General features: G+C 37.0%; 1 protein-coding gene across 14 annotated transcripts in view; it reads left to right on the top strand.

Moving 5' to 3' along the window:
• The window catches only part of LOC109409684 (uncharacterized), a 179,608-nt gene that overhangs the window by 12,883 nt on the left and 149,316 nt on the right, over nt 1-17,409 (top strand). Inside the window, exon 1 of one of the 14 annotated variants that reach the window (XM_062854605.1) lies at nt 15,140-15,304. The exons of 7 other annotated variants lie outside the window; for them this stretch is intronic. In XM_062854605.1, coding sequence (XP_062710589.1) covers nt 15,252-15,304 — 53 coding nt within the window. In that variant the 5' untranslated portion in view covers nt 15,140-15,251. Of the gene's footprint in view, nt 1-15,139; nt 15,305-16,018; nt 16,350-17,409 lie in introns of those variants that run through there. 6 more of the 14 variants (XM_062854602.1, XM_062854600.1, XM_062854603.1 and 3 more) reach the window with 6 other exon arrangements.

The following is a 17,409-nucleotide window of genomic DNA, read 5'->3' on the forward strand; positions in this document are numbered from 1 at the left end:
CCTCTAGACGTTGGTTCAAATAATACACCCACCTACATGGGACTCTTTTTTATCTGTATTAACGAGATTTTTCCCTTGGCTAGTTCATCTCGGGACCCACGGTTTACTTCCCTTCCGAAGGAAGAACTCTCATCACACCAGGTCCGCTCGTACATGGGATTCTTCAAGTTCTTACAAGAATGTTATTCCTCCAGAAATTTCTACTGAGATTACTCCTGAACGGCGCTTTTTCTGGTTCTTATCTAAAAATGTTTCTGCTATTTTATCAGGAGTTCATTTTGGAATTCTTCAAAGAGATCAATCTGGCATTCTTTCAGGCTATCTTTTTGGGGTTCGTCCAAGAATTTCACTAGCTATTCCCTTGGGATTCATTCAGGAGTTCCTTCTGGTCTTTGAAAATTCTCTTCATGGTTTCCTATTGGAATTCCTCGAAGAGTTTTGTTTTCCTGGGAATACTCTAGGAGTTTCTTCTGGAAATCTTCAGGCGTTGTTTTTGGAACCTGCTTTGGTATCTTCCGGGAATCTTTCCATGAGCTTTTGGAGAATTCTCTGAGGAATCCCAGAATAAATTTCTGTATGAATTCCTAACAAAAATTTCTGGAGAAATTCCTGGAGAAATACCCTTAAAAAATCCATAGAGAGGTTCGGAGAAACGTAAACGTCGTTTTGCCTGCCTACTATGCTTTTCGACATGCAGTTCTCAAGACAAATAACCCGCAAAATGGAGATTTCAAATCTTCCCGATTTTATTGCTTTCCCGGTCGATTTTCACAATTATTTTTCGTGCGAACACGTCGGAGCCCTGCACGAATGCCACAATGAACAAATTATTTTATTCCGTTGATCCATTCCCGAGCCTATTCGTGACATACAAACATACATTTACATACATAATTGTTCCAGAACAAATTCTATCAAAAATTCAACTTTTCAAGTTTTTTCGGTTTACAAATGTGATAATTGCAGATGTTTTCCTTAATTTTATTGGCACACGTTGCAACGCGTTGTTCGGAGAACTTGTAGCAAACAAGTATATCTTCCTATTTCTGCCGGAAGAATTAATTTTCAGCAAGTTTTAGTGTAGTTATGGTTTTTTGAAGTTCGAAAATAGTCGAAAAACACAACAATGATTTGATGCACCTCTTAATTTTAATATTATTTCAGAAGGCCCTATAATTTATAAACGCCTACCGGTAGGCTAAACCAAACGCAATGCGAAACACGAGGAACAGTTGGAAATCGAACCACGTCGCGCGAAATTATCGTCACGTGGAGCTTTTGCTTATTTCGGCCAGGCGTGCAGCGTGGTTGCGAGTGAAGATAGAAAACTCAATCATAAATAATCTCAAACCTCAAACTGCCAAAACCATGGCTTCCTTTGTTCGCACTAGGTATCGAGTGGGTGTTGCGAGCGCTGTCGCAACATAGAAGAAATTCAGACGGATTTATTTCGTTGGTGCTTTTCACTCTTATTTTTTACTGCTTGCCAGCCAGCCCTTAGCATCATTTCGATGAATATAAATGAAGCTTTGATTGAGCTGTTCTCGTTTGATTGCAATTGCACTCTTTTTCTTCTTCTTCTGCTTAGGGTAACGTCCCTACTGAGGCGAAGCATTGCTCTCAGCTAGTTTATCTCGGGACCTACGCTTTACCCTTCCGAAGGAAGAACTTACATTTTGTGAGTTTGTCGGGAGTGGGATTCGAACCCAGGTCCTCGGCGTGATAATCACGTATTTTAATCATCCAACCAGGTCTGCTCTTCATTTGCGAGCTTTCATTGGTAATTGACTTTTGTTGTAGTCGCAAAACTGTGTGGCAGAGGCACGAAGATACTCTATTTATGTCCAGAGAAATCAAGGAAATACCCATTACGAAATGATCCTGGACTAACCGGAAGAACCTAGACACCCTCAGCAGCCCCCTCAGCATGATGTTACAAGACACCCGAAATTCACTGCTTCGGCTATATGGAGACATCGCCAAACCGTTCATCACTTGTTGATTGCATTCTGCTTTTCGCGTATATAGCATTTTGAAGAGATTGCGAATTCCGATTGAGGGCTTCGAATTCAATTTAGTGATCTTTGTATCGAGTATTGAGTATTTATTAACTACAGTATCAGTCCCTCAGTATTGTAGTTTTTTTATGGAAGTATAATTTTGTATACGGTTTGCATGTTACGTCACTACTCGTTAAAAATATTGCAACAACAGTAATAAGTTAATAGGGGGATTCATGTATCAGCGTAAACCGCTGATTAAATTTACATATTAATCTGAAACCAAGGCCAAGTCAATCTGATTATTTCATTCGAAATTTCGTGAAACATTTCAAATAATCAGATGATCATGGCTTACGCAGTTGCGCACTGGGTCAGGAACATAATACAATTTGAAATACAATTTCAAATATACGATCTGGTTTGACTACTGCGATTATTATTTTCTGTTGCCATGACAACACGTGGCTAATAAACAAGAGAATAACATATAATCGCCAATTTCAGACGTTCATTTATAATATTCAATGTAACTTTGTTATTTTAAGAGATAGAGTTTTGGTGTCTTCGACAACTTTTCTTATTTTTGCCTTTCTACAACTTTGTTCCTGGCCCAGTATGAGTTGTTCAATCTGTTGAGTAGATCCCCTAAATGTTCATTTTTGCTGGAATGTTGTAAAGTAATTATCAATTCGATGCATTCATGTATTCAGTGGGAAGTGTATATCAAAAGTGAGTCATTTAATGTAAATTAAGTTTAACACCAATTAAAATATTCAACTTTTCGAATGTTCCCGACAACTATAACTATTTTTAAATGCAATAGGTAATTGTTTTCTTTTTTGCTAGTTGTCGTTCAGTCCATCTGTACTTTTTTTTTACTAAACTTTCAAAACGAAGATACTGAAGTGCATTACAATTATTTTGATACACTAAAAAAATGTGCTCTTTAAATTGAGCTGTCCATATTGTAAATAGCAAACAATTCAATTGTAGCACATTTTGCTATCGCGAAAATAAGCTTTCTACAGCATCAACACAGACAAGAAAGGATCGGAAGACTCCCAGAGGCGCAAAAGTGTCTCGTTAAAGTATCGTTACATAATGGGAGACCTACTTCTTTTGGTAGCACACCGAATGTACGCGCCCCTGACATAATAATCCGTCAAAAGAAAATGTATGACACTCCACACAACCAGAACGGGTTTTCGCCGAAAGTATTCATTCAGTCAGTCAGTCAGTCAGTGATTGCATGATTGAATGACACACATCGAAGCATCTCACGGTGTGACAAACATTCGTCATGCCTCCGGCGCTGCGGCCACACCACTCAAATTGGCATGTAAAAGGGGTGTCCTCTTAACATCCACGGTGAGTGGGTCATGTCGTGCGAAAATTATGCTGCCAGCTAGTTTTTAAACAACTTTTACTCTGCTCCGTCTTCGAATGGGCCTACCGACTAAGGCTACGACGAAGGTATAACACTATGGAATTGATTGGAATCTGGTTTATGCGTTGAATACGTTATCGTCTCTACTAGTCTTAGATAATTTTATCAATGATGTGAGATGAATCGGTATGTGGTCGAACAACTTTGTTGTCTTAATGTGAAATTTTGAAGCTTGTAAGGGAGTTTATATTGGAAACATTTATTTTTGCATTTTCTCGTAAAGGCCCTAATTTTGCCTAGGTAACCTAGATTGCCGGACTAGCCCAGCCATATCATTGAAAAAATTGACCAAATCAAAGTATGCTGGAAAAGCAAATTACTTAGACGATGCCCACCTATGCGTGAGTAAACCCAAATTGGCAATCTTCATCATAACGGAGAACCCCACCAATCGTTGCTAAAACGATTTGAAAGTGATCTCCTTATCTTCCCGGTCAACAGTGGATTCATATGTATTTGCAACCAGTGCTGAAATAGTAATTTACGCAACAAGGTGCAGAATGTAGATTTTTACAGCACGAGTTGTACATTTATCCAACGAGGCTTGTCGAGTTGGATAATAACGACGAGTGCTGTAAAAATCGAGTTCTGCACCGAGTTGCGTACATTTTTTGCAACTTCATAAATTACCACTTGAGGATAGTTTTTAACAAAACTGTTTCATCAGACTGTACACTGATGTTCATAGCCATGATTAAGGAAGTCTGATCATAGCAGGTTATACAGTTGTCACAATTTTTCAAACCTGCGTTCAGAAAGCATCAATAAGTTGATCAAAACTGAAAACAGTGCTGTAATGGTTCATTACGCAACGCAAATCAGTGCTGTAATGAACCATTACAGCACTGTCAATTTGGTGTGGGAAAGTAGGCCTTTTCCTGGCAGATTTGCGTGAGGTAAAATGGCCTATTACGATGAGAAGTTGCAAAAAATTCATTTCGTCATATCTAAATTCAATCACCTACAGCTCATTTTAGAAACTGAACCTGAGAATATGGTATATGAATAACTTGTGCGGCTAGACCAGTTCTGCAAGAAAGTCACGGAAAAACCGCTATTTTTCGAATATTTATGGTAAATGTCACGGACGACCTTTGAAAAATGCCAAATGATGTTCACCGTGAATATCGTTGGCATTTTTCGAAGGTAGTCCGTGACATTTACCTTAAATATTCAAAAAGTTGCGATTTTTCCGTGACTTTCTTGCAGAACCGGTCTAGCCGCACAAGTTTTTCATATACCATATTTTCAGGTTCAGCTTCTAAAATGAGCTGTAGGTGATTGAATTTAGATGTGACGAAATGAATTTTTTGCAACTTCTCATCGTAATAGGCCATTTTACCTCACGCAAATCTGACAGGAAAAGGCCTACTTTCCCACACCAAATTAACAGTGCTGTAATGGTTCATTACAGCACTGATTTGCGTTGCGTAATGAACCATTACAGCACTGTTTTCAGTTTTGATCAACTTATTGATGCTTTCTGGACGCAGGTTTGAAAAATTGTGACAACTGCATAGTATAACCTGCTATGATCACATTGTCTTAGACATGACTATGAACATCAGTTTGAAGTTTGATGAAAAAGTCTTGCCCCAAGTAGTAATTTATGAAATTGCAAAAAAAACGTTGTACGAATCTCGGTGCAGAACTCGATTTTTACAGCACTCATCGTAATTACGACTCGTGCTGTAAAAATCCTCATTCTGCACCTTGTTGCGTAAACTACTATTTCAGCACTGTTTGCAACCCACCCCAACCGTTGTTATCACTTTCTTTTTGTTTTAGATTTGGATACCAAAACAAAAACAAAACGAAGTTCAACGAGTAAAACATAAGAAGTAATCGCCTAGCCATTGAAACCTTTGTTCCGTCCTGCGTTGATGTTCGTGTTTGTCCCATTCGGTTTCCTAGAATCGTCAATTAGCAATGATTACGTCAAAGCCGCAAGGGAAAAATTGTACCTGAGAAGATGAAGTCCTATACCATGCATGGTTGGAAGTGTTCCTAAACTCGATTGTCAGATCAAACTAAAGAACGGAGAATTGAGTATTGAACCGAGCGGAGCAGTTCCTTGAAATTTGAACCGAAACAGAGTCACTGGCAATTCTGTACTGCGAGCCCCAAGCGCAAATAGTAGGTAACAGCGTCAGCAAATTTGCTGGCTGCATGGTTCAAAACAACGCTCGTTCGCAGAGTGGTGCTTCTTCAGCAGAAAATCTGCCAATCTTCCAGGAGTTCCTTCAGATATGTATTCAAGGACTCATCCAGGGATTATGTCAGGAAATTAATTCAATGATGTCTTCCTTCAGAGATTCCTTAATGATTTTCATCTCAGGTTTCCCCAGGAATTTCTTCAGAGATTTTTTTTGAAAACTACGTCAGCGGTTTCTCCTGCGGATTCTTCAGAAATTCCTTCAGAATTTGTCCAATGATTCCTCCAGGAATTCCATCAGAGGTTGATTCAAGAAGTTCCTCAAGGATTAGTCCAGGAATTTATTCAGAGATTTATTCAGAAGTTCCTTCAAACATTCCTCTAGAAGTTCTGTTAGGCGTTAATTTAAGGATTCCTCTACAAGTTCCTTTAGAGATCCACCAGGATTTTCTTCTATAATTTCTCCAGGAATTCCGCAAGAAACTAATACATGGATTTCTGCATGGTCTCCGCCGGGAATTTCTTCAAAAATTCCTCCAGCAGTTACTATCAGGGATTGAAATTTTATTATGGATTCCTCCAGCAGTTCCTTCAGGAATTCTTTGTGGAATTCCTCCTGGAATTCCTTGAGGGATTTCTCTAGGAATTCCCGAAAAAAATCTTCCAGGAACTCTTTTTGGGATTTCTTCTGGAATTACTTGAGGAATTTCTCCAAAAATTTTTCAGAGTTTTCTAAAGGAACTCTTCAAGGAATTTTCTTCAAAAATGTCTTTTAGACTACTTGATGAGATTTTTCCCGGAATTCTTTGGGAAAACTTATTCATGAACTATAGTTTATGGATTCTTCCAGGAACTCCTTCAGTGATTTCTCAACGGAATTCTTCAGAGATTCCTCTAAGATTTTTATCTTGAATTCCTCCCGAAATTGTCCCAGCCATTTCCTGGAAATCTTGGGATTCATCCAGGAACTCCTTCATGGATTTGCGAGTAATCTCGTGTTCCAGGATATTTCCGGAATTTTCGCTAGGAATACTAGGCATCTTGAAATTCATAGAGGGTTTTTCGCCTGAAGTACCTGGAGAATCGCTTTCTGGAATTTCTTGAGGGATTTCTCCAAAAGTTTCTTCAAGGATATATCTAGTAAGTGCCACAGGAATTGATTCTTGAAATCCATCACGGATTTTTCCTTGATTTCTTCAAGAGATTTCTATTGAAATTACTGGAGAAATTTCTCTTGTAATTGCCGGAAAGATTTTTCAGTTAATTCTTCGGAAATTGCTTCAGAAACTCCTTCAGACATTTCTCCAGGAACTCTTTCAGAGAATCTTTAGTGATTCCTCAAGTCATTTCATTAGCGATTTCTCCTGAAATATCTACAGAGATTTCACCAGGACTTTCTCCAAAGATTCCTCCAAGATCTTGTTTAGGGATTTCTCCTGGAATTCTTAAATGAATTTCTCTTGGAGCACCTTGAAGGGCTTCTTCTGTAATTTCTTGAGGGATTTCTCAAAAACTCCTCCAGGAATTTCTCCAGGAACTGCTTCAGGGATATCTCTATGAACTCTTTCAGGAATTCTTCAAAGATTTCTTAAGGGGGTTTCTGGCATTAATAAAGGGATTTCCTTAGGAGTTTCTTCAGGGGTTTATTCATGAGTGCCAGGAATTTCTTATGATATTTTTTCCACGAAGTTCCTCTTGGTTTAGTCCAGGAATATCTCTAGGAATTCCTTCCGAGATTTGCCCTAGAATTCTTCAAGGAATTTCTCTAGGAGTTCCTTAACGGATTTCTTCTGGAATTCCTTGAGAGGCATCTCAAGGAACTTCTTTAGGAATTTCTCCTAGAGTTCATTGTGGGATTTTTCCTGTAATTCCTTGAAGGATTATTTCATAAACTACCTCAGACATTTCCCCAGGAACTTCAGTATTTTGTGCAGAAATTCTTACTAGATTTCTGCGGGAATCCTCCAGGTTTTTTCAGGTTTTTTCCCAGGAATTGTTGGAGATTTTATTTTTCAGGAGCTCCCTTTCTTCTCAAATTCTGATAAGGATTTCTACAGGAGCTGCTTCAGGGACTTCTTCTGGAGTTCCCCTAAGTATTCCTTGAGGGATTTTTCAAGCAATTCCTTCAGAAATTCCTCCTGCAGTTCTTTGAGGTATTTCGCCTGAAGTTCATTAAGGATTTTTTTATCACATTTCTTGAAGATTTCCTTCAGAAATTTCGCCAGGAGTTTCTTTAATGATTCATTAGGAAGTGCTTCAGAAATTGTTCCAGGATATTTCTCATAGATTCCTTCAAAAATGTCTTTTTGGAATCCTCCATAGGTTTTTTTTATGGAATTATTTGAGAGATTTCGCCTGAAGTAGCTGGAGAAATTTCTCCAGTAATGGATCACTAAAATAACTGAAACGGCCGATATGGAACGAACAGGTAGCGCCTTGTGTGTTTGACATAACTCGGCTGCTGTCACAATGCTAATAACCATATACAGTGGAGCCTTTGTTTACATGCGGAGAATGAGAGAAATGTATGTTTCATTGATCCATTGCTGGAGAGATTTTTCTTGGAGCTCCTTCAGCTTCAAGGATTCTTTGGGAGATTCTTTGGTTTTTTTTTCCAGGATTTTTTTTTCTAGGTTTTCTCCTGAAATTGCAAGAGAGATTTATTTAGGTGTTCATCTAAAGATTCCTCCTGGAACTGCTTCAGGGATTTCCCTTGCAATTTGATGAAAATTTTATGGTACAAGCTACATATAATGTACCATTACTGGTCCAAAAATCAGCTGTTTTGGTGTATGCAGTCTAAAGTTATGAGAAAAATTGTGTGACCAAAATTTGACTTGACTTGACAAAATTTGACAAAATTTGACCACCTGAACAAATATAACTTTGTAACCGCTGGATCAAATTTAATGAAATTTTTATACAACATTTTGATATGTATACTTCACATACAAAAAAAATTTCATTGAAATTGATTCAGTATTTCTGGCTCTATAAATAAAAGAGAAAAAATGTGTTCTTATTTTTTAATCCTCTTTGTACAAAATTTTAAAATTGTAGTTTTCAGGATTCACAATATCTCCGCAAATACTGAACCGATTTTGATGAAAATTTTCTGGTATAAGCTACATATAATGTACCATTACTGGTCCAAAAATCAACTGTTTCGGTGTACGCAGTCTCAAGTTATGAAACAAATTGTGTGACCAAATTTTGACCTTATCACCCTTTAATCTTTCAGAAGTTTCTTCAGGAATCCTTGTCGAAAATCCGTAAGGGTTTTTCTTGGAGGTCACTGGAATCAATTACTGTGAGACACAGGTTTCGTCCCAGTTGAGACGTTACGTCAAGGAGAGATAAGGTAGTATTTTACCAACGCGCGGTGCGAAAAATGAAACCGATTTGCATACCTTCACCACAGACAAACAGACGTAACACTTGCGAAATTTCCATCGACCACGATTTTAACGATCATTTTAAATCTTCATAGTAGTGGCTTTCACAACTAGAGGCGCGCGCATCGTTTTTCTTTGCGTTTGACGTTTGCGTTTGTCAAAACACAGTAGGCAGGCAGAATATCTAAAAATTGTTCCTGAAACATCGACACAACAACAAAATATAAAAAGCTCGCTGTTATTAGATCTTAAAAAAATGAGTATGATATATTGATATGGCTATGATGTCCCTGGAATAAATTTTAGACGTTATTTATTACTATTATCTTTTACGTGTTATATCAATTAAAACAATTCCACTTTTTGACCGCCATATCCAAATATGCTATTATGTATTGCGCTTTCTTCGTCTACTCAGGATTTGTTGTAGTTTGGAAAAAATGACGCCGCTGTACAAATTCCAATACAAACTTTAGATGTGCATATTAATGCCCTGATTTCATCGGATTTAGCTGAAAATGGAACCGGAGCGTGGAGCGGTTCTTGAGTCACCCTAGTGGATGCCAACCCCGAGCAGAAGTAAATAACAACAGCATAAGGAGCTGTGTTATTTGGGTAAAATAACTGAATAATAAAATCGATTATTTATAAGTTATTAACATAAAATATTATGTTATAAACTTGTCTGTCATAAGCGGCAAAATAACAAATATCATAACAAAAACTTGTTCTTGGAAATCCATTTTAATAACTTGTTTTGTTAGTTTCAAGAACAACTTAATAACAGTGAATTTGAAAAATATTTCAATAACAAATTTTGATAATAATATGTTATTGATAATAATCGGAAAGCAAAATTTGTTATGCTATAAAAATCGTTACTAAGTAAATTATGATAATTATTATATAAAATTATTCACTTTGTCTCACAAACCCACCAATAACATGAATAACAATATTTTAAATGATCGACAAATACTATATTCAGCTTTTAAATCATTCTAAAAGCAGTAAAAGAAAAATCTTTTGCAAATTTCTCCGAGAGTTCTTCTACGAAATCATTCACAGATTTTCAAAGACTCCTCTAGAAATTCCTTCATAATTATGAACAGAATACCTACAAGGATTTCTTCAGAATTTCCCGTGATTATTTGTACCGAATTTCATCTTAAGACTTCTCTGAAAATTTCTTTGGGAATTTCACCAGGAGCATTTTCCGAAGAAATCTCTAGGAGTTTCCAAAAGGTTTTGCCAAGAATTTTAATAACGCTCAGAAAAATTGCATTTGGAGTTTCTAAGAAGAGAGGATTCGTTCAGAAATTTCCAAGCTGTATACAAAAATGGAACAAAACAAAAGGACAGGTCGTTATTATTGAATTGTTGCTTTGATTTCAAAACTTGTTACTGTTGTGTTATTGTCGGTCAATAGTACAACAATAACAAAACTTGTACTTCAACAAAACATGTCATTGAAATGTAATTAAGTGAATGTATATCAATAGCTTGATTATAACAAAATGAGATTGTCCTGCAAAATTTGTTATGGAAAAGCTATGTCTTGATAATTAAATAATAACATAACAAGATATAAAAACAGATTATGTGATTTCGTAGTTATAATTTGATATTCTCCTTTGCTCGGGACTGACGTCGGCGACAGTCGCGTTTGTTTAAGGGTGCCTTTATAACGTAGAATAAAACAGATATGACATGATCTGGCTCCCTTATACTAAATTGCTTAACCCTCCAACGCCCAAAAAGGAACCAATGGAGAAACCAGATTTTTTTGAGTGGGAGGTGAATCATACAATAAAATTGTTCATTTCACCGATCCGGTTCATTTTACCGGTTCACTTTTGAACCGGTAAAAATATTTTATTTTCCCGATTGGGAATCGTTCAGTTTTTATAATTTATTCTCATGGGAGATTGAACACTTGTATAAAATATGTGTTTGTGTGAACCGATTTTCTCAACCGGTTCACTTTTGAACCGGTAAAATCAATATTTTCGTGTAACTGGTATTATGCTGATGTTCTTCATATTATGATGATAAAAGAGTGGAGAATACATTATTTGTTGAACCGGTTCGTTTAACTGATTCGTTTCTGAACCGGTGAAAATATTTAAATTATCTCGCTTGTCGATAGTCGAAGTTTTATCACTTTTCATGGCAGACCTTCCAGAAAAATAATAAAATTAGTTATTTCAAAAACCGGTTCGCTAAAACGGTTCATTTTTTAACCGGTAAGATCAAGAATTTTATCTCACTAGTATTATGGTGATATTTTGCGTATTACGATAATAAATGGATGCCCATTCGACAAGAAAACATGATTTTGGGAACCGGTTCATCAAAATAATAAATAGTGAACGGGTAAAATAATTTTGATGTACCGCTTGATAACCGTTGGAGATTCATAATTTATTTTAATGATCGATTAAACATAGGACCAAAAAAAGTGATAAGGAAAACCGGTTCGCTAATCCGATTGAACTTTTGAAAAGAAACAAATGTTCCACTTATGCTATGTAAATTTAAAAAAAAATATTTTTGAAGAATGATAGATCAACGAGACTAAAAGATTTTGCAAACTGGCAGGTAATACCTATCTAGTTATGAACCGGTTAAAATATACTATTGTCTAGTAGGAGAAACGTTGAAGTTCTCTAATGTATTTTTTGAAATTGTTCATACGACAAAAAGAACCGGTTCGTTTGACCGATACACTTTTGAACCGACTTAAGTAATTTTATCTATTTATTTATTTTATCAAACATAACGTAGACTACATTTTCACTTATAAGGCCGTTACAAATTTATTTCACTTTTTGTCCCACCACCCTTTGGCTGGTCGAGGGGGGGGGGGATAAAAATAATAAAGCATTTAATCTGAAAACTATTAAAAACTCATCGGATTTGTTATAGAATTTTCAGAAAAACCAGAAATTTTGATAAATATTTTTATCTGCCCCCTCAAAATGCAAATTCCAGTCAAAATTTTTTGAGGGGGGGGGGGAGACAAAAAGTGAAAATTAGATTTGTATCAGCCTAAGTACAGTATCGAACATAAGAAATGTCTCAAAGCCGTTTTCCCTTACAAACTATGTAGTCAACTTCAGATTCCCATATCTCACATATTTCTCCACATTTTAATCTTCAACAACTATTGAAAAATTTCGATGATAACTATTGATACAAAAATCACAGATAGGTTGAATTTCGACGATGCATCAATACAAAAAAGAAAAGCAAAAAATTGTTTTTTTTTTTGGGGAACAAAAAATTGTTACTTCTTATCATTATGGTGTTCTCAGCAAATTTGGTCCTTGTGTGATGACGAGTATTTTTTATAAAAAAAATAAAAGTTAAAAAAAATACAATGAATAAGAAATTATGTTTATGCGGTTCGTTATAAAGGATACAACAGTCATTGCAAAATTATGAGTCACTCTGTAACAAATATTAGTCAGTCAGTTCGCCATGCTATTCAAATGGAACCGACCCGTAATTGTGGGTGACCCATAATTATGCTATGACTGTATTTTAAAATTTAATTGTTTAAATTTTTAGACTTCAGGTAATCAATTTTTTATCCGGTTAGTTACATCGTTATAACAGTAAAATACTTGAAAAAATACGGATACGTTTAATGCTTCCAGTGAGTTATTCATTCTTTGAACGAAACACGATACTAGACAACGAACTAACTTGCAATGCCCAGTGGCACAGCCGAAATCTTTTCCTACGGTGACACTAGTCGCACGACCACGAGGCCCCGAACTTAGTTTCGAGTTGGTGGAAGATTGACGTTGAAATATATTAAACATAATGATACATAACCGATAATGTCCATGGGTTTGCCAGTAATTCAACTATACGACTATCTGATCAATTATGTACTCGTCATAGTGTGAATTGTTGGAACAAATCAATTTGAAAAGAATCAGGACATTCTATAGTTATTTAGTATTGAATTACCCATGTTTACGGATATTCCGAATTCTCTGAGGACCAAACAAGTACAGTGGTCACAGGTGTATGAGTTGAAACACCCACCAAGTACGAATTCAAATGTGCTTTTGATCGTTTTTTAAATGTTTATGAATGTTCCACCTACTGATATATAAGCCACAGGGGTCACTAATAAATCAGACGGAACATTGCTTCCTTCCTTAGATTACTAAAACAAATGAGTTTGGAAATCATCGTGGCGTTCTAGCACAATTTTCAAAAATGGACTATTTTTACGGACAACTCGAAGGTCCATCCAGTGGCCACTCACAAAAGTGATTTATTCTCATATTATTGAAACAAATATGTTTGAAAGAAGTCGCGACGCTCTAGTACAATTTTCATGAATTGACCACCACTACGAATGTTTCATATACCCCAAGGGAGGGGGTAGGGGGTCTTCAAAACCAACAAAAACCGTGCCACTCTAGCATATTGTTTATGAATTGACCACTTTTACGAATTTCCTGGATAAACCGAAGGTTCATCCAGTGGTATTTCCGATTTATAAATCAGTCGCAACATTGATTTTAATCTTAAATTGCTGAAACAAGTGAGTTCGGTAAAAAAAATCGCGATAATCTAGCACAACTTTTATGAATCGTCTACTTTTACGGATGTTTCGGATACCCAAAAGGCCCATCCAGTCATCACTCTGAGTTACAAACTAATCGCAATAGTGGTTTCATTCTTAGATTGTTGGAACAAATGAGTTTGGAAAAAAAAAACTGCTACGACCTAGCACATTTTTATGAGCTGACCCTTTTACGGATGTTCCAGATAACCCGAAGGTCCATCCAGCGGCCACCCCGTATTTTGAATCAGTCATAATATAGATTTTAACTTTTGGTTGCTAAAACAAACAAGCTTTGAAAAAACTGCGACACTGTAGCACAATTTTAATGGTTTGGCCATTTTTTACGGATGTTCCGGGTATCCCAAAGGCCAATTCAGTGGCCACACAGGCTTACAAACCTGTCGCAAACATGACTTCATCCTTAGGTTATTGAAACAAATCAGTTTAGAAAAAATCGCGACGCTCTAGTACATTTTTTATGAATTGACCACTTTTACGGATGTTCCGGATCTTCCGGCGGGTATCATATTGGCCATGTTGCTGGCCATGCTGGTCCATGGTGTATTCCTGCACTGTGCTAGCTAATTAGCAAGGAAATAAAATTGTTTTGGCTTTTTTGCACTTAACAATTGAGTATAATCACTGCTGTTTGACCGAAAACACGTTAGGTACTATTTGGGGGCTCCTGGAATCGGTTCCAGGTACCAGAACCATTGCGGCAGTGGCCATTTATGATTTTTCTATGCATCCCACATTCAATATGCATCGCTTCCTGCAGTTAATATTTTGAATCAGTTAAAATATTTTGATCAGTCAATTTAATTAACGAAAATTTCCCAAAACTGATAAAATCGGATTATTGAGAACATACTGTAAAAAACTTTCAACTACACCAGATCAAATTGAAGCACATATAAAGCCAATATAAATTACGTTTAGTTTGAATCATAATGTTATTTCGTCTTTGTGTTATGACAGGTTATAGAAAATTGCCTTATTCTGCTTGTAGTCGATTCCCGGTGGTCACTCCAGATTGACCTGGACCACTTCCGCCAAAAATCAAAATAGGCTAGTATAGCTTTCATTTAAAAGCAGTTGCAAAAGATTTGATCAAGGATTCGATTTTTAACAATCAAAACAAAACAGGTGTCACCTAGAGGTGACACTGGGCGTTGGAGAGTTAAGCTACCTTTGTTATTTTGTTTGGAAAAGAATACAAAAGTTAATTGGTTACATAATTCGAACTGGCGACAGGAAAGTCCTAGTGAAGTTCACAAAATATAATGGCAAGTCAAAGACTACCAATAATACAATAAATGCATCATCACAAACAGTAGCCAGAGCGCTAGAGCCTTCTGTTGAAGCTGCTGCAATCAACATCAATCAAATGCACGCATCTTCACAATGTCGCAGCTTGCTGTGATCAATAAGTCACGGGGCCATAAATATTTCCCTCCGGCTGCTGAAATCCTCTCCCTTTTCTGCATGCAAGCGTAGCGAACTGCTTGTTTAGTAAAGAAACATCTTGGTGCACAGTAGGCTGGGGAAGGGGAGTTTAGTTGTCATAGCGCGAATCGAAAGATGAGCTTTCTCGCTTGGTCGAACTGGGGGGCTTCCTTTGCTTTGCTCCGGGTGAATGGCAGTGGAAAGCTAGTGTCGCATGTTGTTACCGAATCCAAGAGAGGTTGCCTTGTGCAGCCTACTACAGCACAGGTGAGCATTTCGTCTGCTTTGTTATTATTTCTTTTTTCGGGGCGCTGCTGCCGGCAAATCATAGAGGTTGTCGTCGTCGTCAGCCACCACGCTGTTATTGGCGGCAGTCGAAGTCGTTTTAATCACATCTCGTCATAACCCAGCGCTGGATCGGCGGTTTTTTGCTCGGAGTAGATTTTTCAAAACGGGACCCAGTCGTGAAATTTCCGCAGCCTCCGACGAATGCGAACTTGCTGCTTATCTCGGCACCAGAGTAAACTGTGCTCTGGCTCCGATGTTGTGAGATAACGTAAATCAGTACGAAAAATACGGCAGAACACGTTGTAATCGGTACCCGGCTTGAGTGACACCCTCCGTTGGCAGGGTCGCTAAGATAATTATCGTCGTCGTAGGTACAACACGAGTGTTTACTGAAAAATTATCTCCGACAAATTCTTGCATCGCAGTGTGCGTTGAAACGTTTGCTTTAGTCGGGTGTCGAACCGTTTTTAAGTGGAACTGACACGTGAGACCTAGGGATCGATATCTTAGTGATTACCCGAATACGTGTCTGATCTGTTGGGGTACCTAGTTATTGAAAATCCCGAAAAAAGTGTGACAAAGTGTTATTGGGCTTTTTCTATCAAAGTGTATAATGTTTGTATACCGAATTTATGACAGTGTCAGGCGGCCAACGCCGTCACCTTCAGCCGCCGCGCCGCGCATTTGTGTGTTAGATTGCTTGCTGCACATGTGATAATTGGCGACGATAACCATTGCCTAGGTGTCTGAGTGGTGGATTCCGGTAAAAACAGATAACAGTCAAGTCGTTCGCCACGGCTTGAGAAGGTGGTTCGTTCTTGATCGGCGGAAATTCTGGCAGTGTGAGATCCTCTTCGGGGGAAAGTGTTCTGGGTGATCTACAGGGAGTGAGACTGTGTATGTGGAAAGGATACGTTTCAGTGAGAGGAAGACCAATTAAGTGATCTAAGTGCAGAATAATAACGAAGAACACTTGAAAACTCAACAGGATGTTCCTCCGAGCGAAAATTACGTTGGTCGGAATGTGTGTTTTATCTCTAGGGGAATGAAACGAAAGTGATTCGAGTGACTTATCGCAGTCAACAAACAATTAGATCATCTGATACCGGCTATAATTACAGTTGAAAACTGTATCTGCATTTTTGGTCAACTGCATTATCGCATACTTTTGACTAAGGAGTTGTCCCAGCTGACGTCAAACTCCCTAATATGATTTTCGACAAGCAGCTCCACGAAAATATTGCCTGCAGCATGTTACTGTAGACTTTTCCGTTTTTTCACTCTTCCGGTTGGTTTCTCCTTTATTTTTCCGCACCAACTCTTCGGAATCTTGGCCCAATGCTGTAGTGAAAAGTTTATGTAAAACCGTTGATCCGTTCTCAAGGCAAATCGTGATATACAAACACCATTCCAAGAATGAATTGTAAATTAAAAATGTATGTTGCTTTTCATATTGTATCTTAAAGTGATCTCTTCGATTTTTTTTTTAGATTTGGAACCATCTCTTTTGCAGCTGCTCGCTCAGCTGCTTGACAGTTCGTTCAGTATAAAAAAAAAATAAAAACTGAAATTGTACAAGTCCTTCAAAGTTTGTATGGTACATTTGTATGTATGTATACACGAGCAGAAGAGAATATCAACAGCATAATGAAATATGTTATTTTGACATAATCACTGTATAATAGAATCAGTCATTTTTATGTTATTAACATATCTAATTATGTTATAAACTTGTCTGTTATAAGCGGCAAAATAACAAAAATCATAACAAAAAAATGTTCTTGGAAGACCAATTCAATAACATGTTTTGTTAGATTCAATAACAACTTAATAACAATGAATTTTGCAATGAATTTGAAAACTTGTTATTGTTGTGTTATAGTTCATTACATATTTGTACATTTTCAATAGTAGAATAATGACAAAACTTGGTCTACAACAAAGTATATCATTGAAATGTTATTCAGTGAATGAATCTTAATAACTCAATCATAACAAAAAAAAATGCCAAACAGGACGTGTTATAAAGAAGTAATACATTGATAAGTTAACAATAACAAATTATGATATAAAAACGGGCTATG

The sequence above is a fragment of the Aedes albopictus genome, chromosome 2 (assembly GCF_035046485.1).
Source record: "Aedes albopictus strain Foshan chromosome 2, AalbF5, whole genome shotgun sequence".
NCBI lineage: Eukaryota > Metazoa > Arthropoda > Insecta > Diptera > Culicidae > Aedes > Aedes albopictus.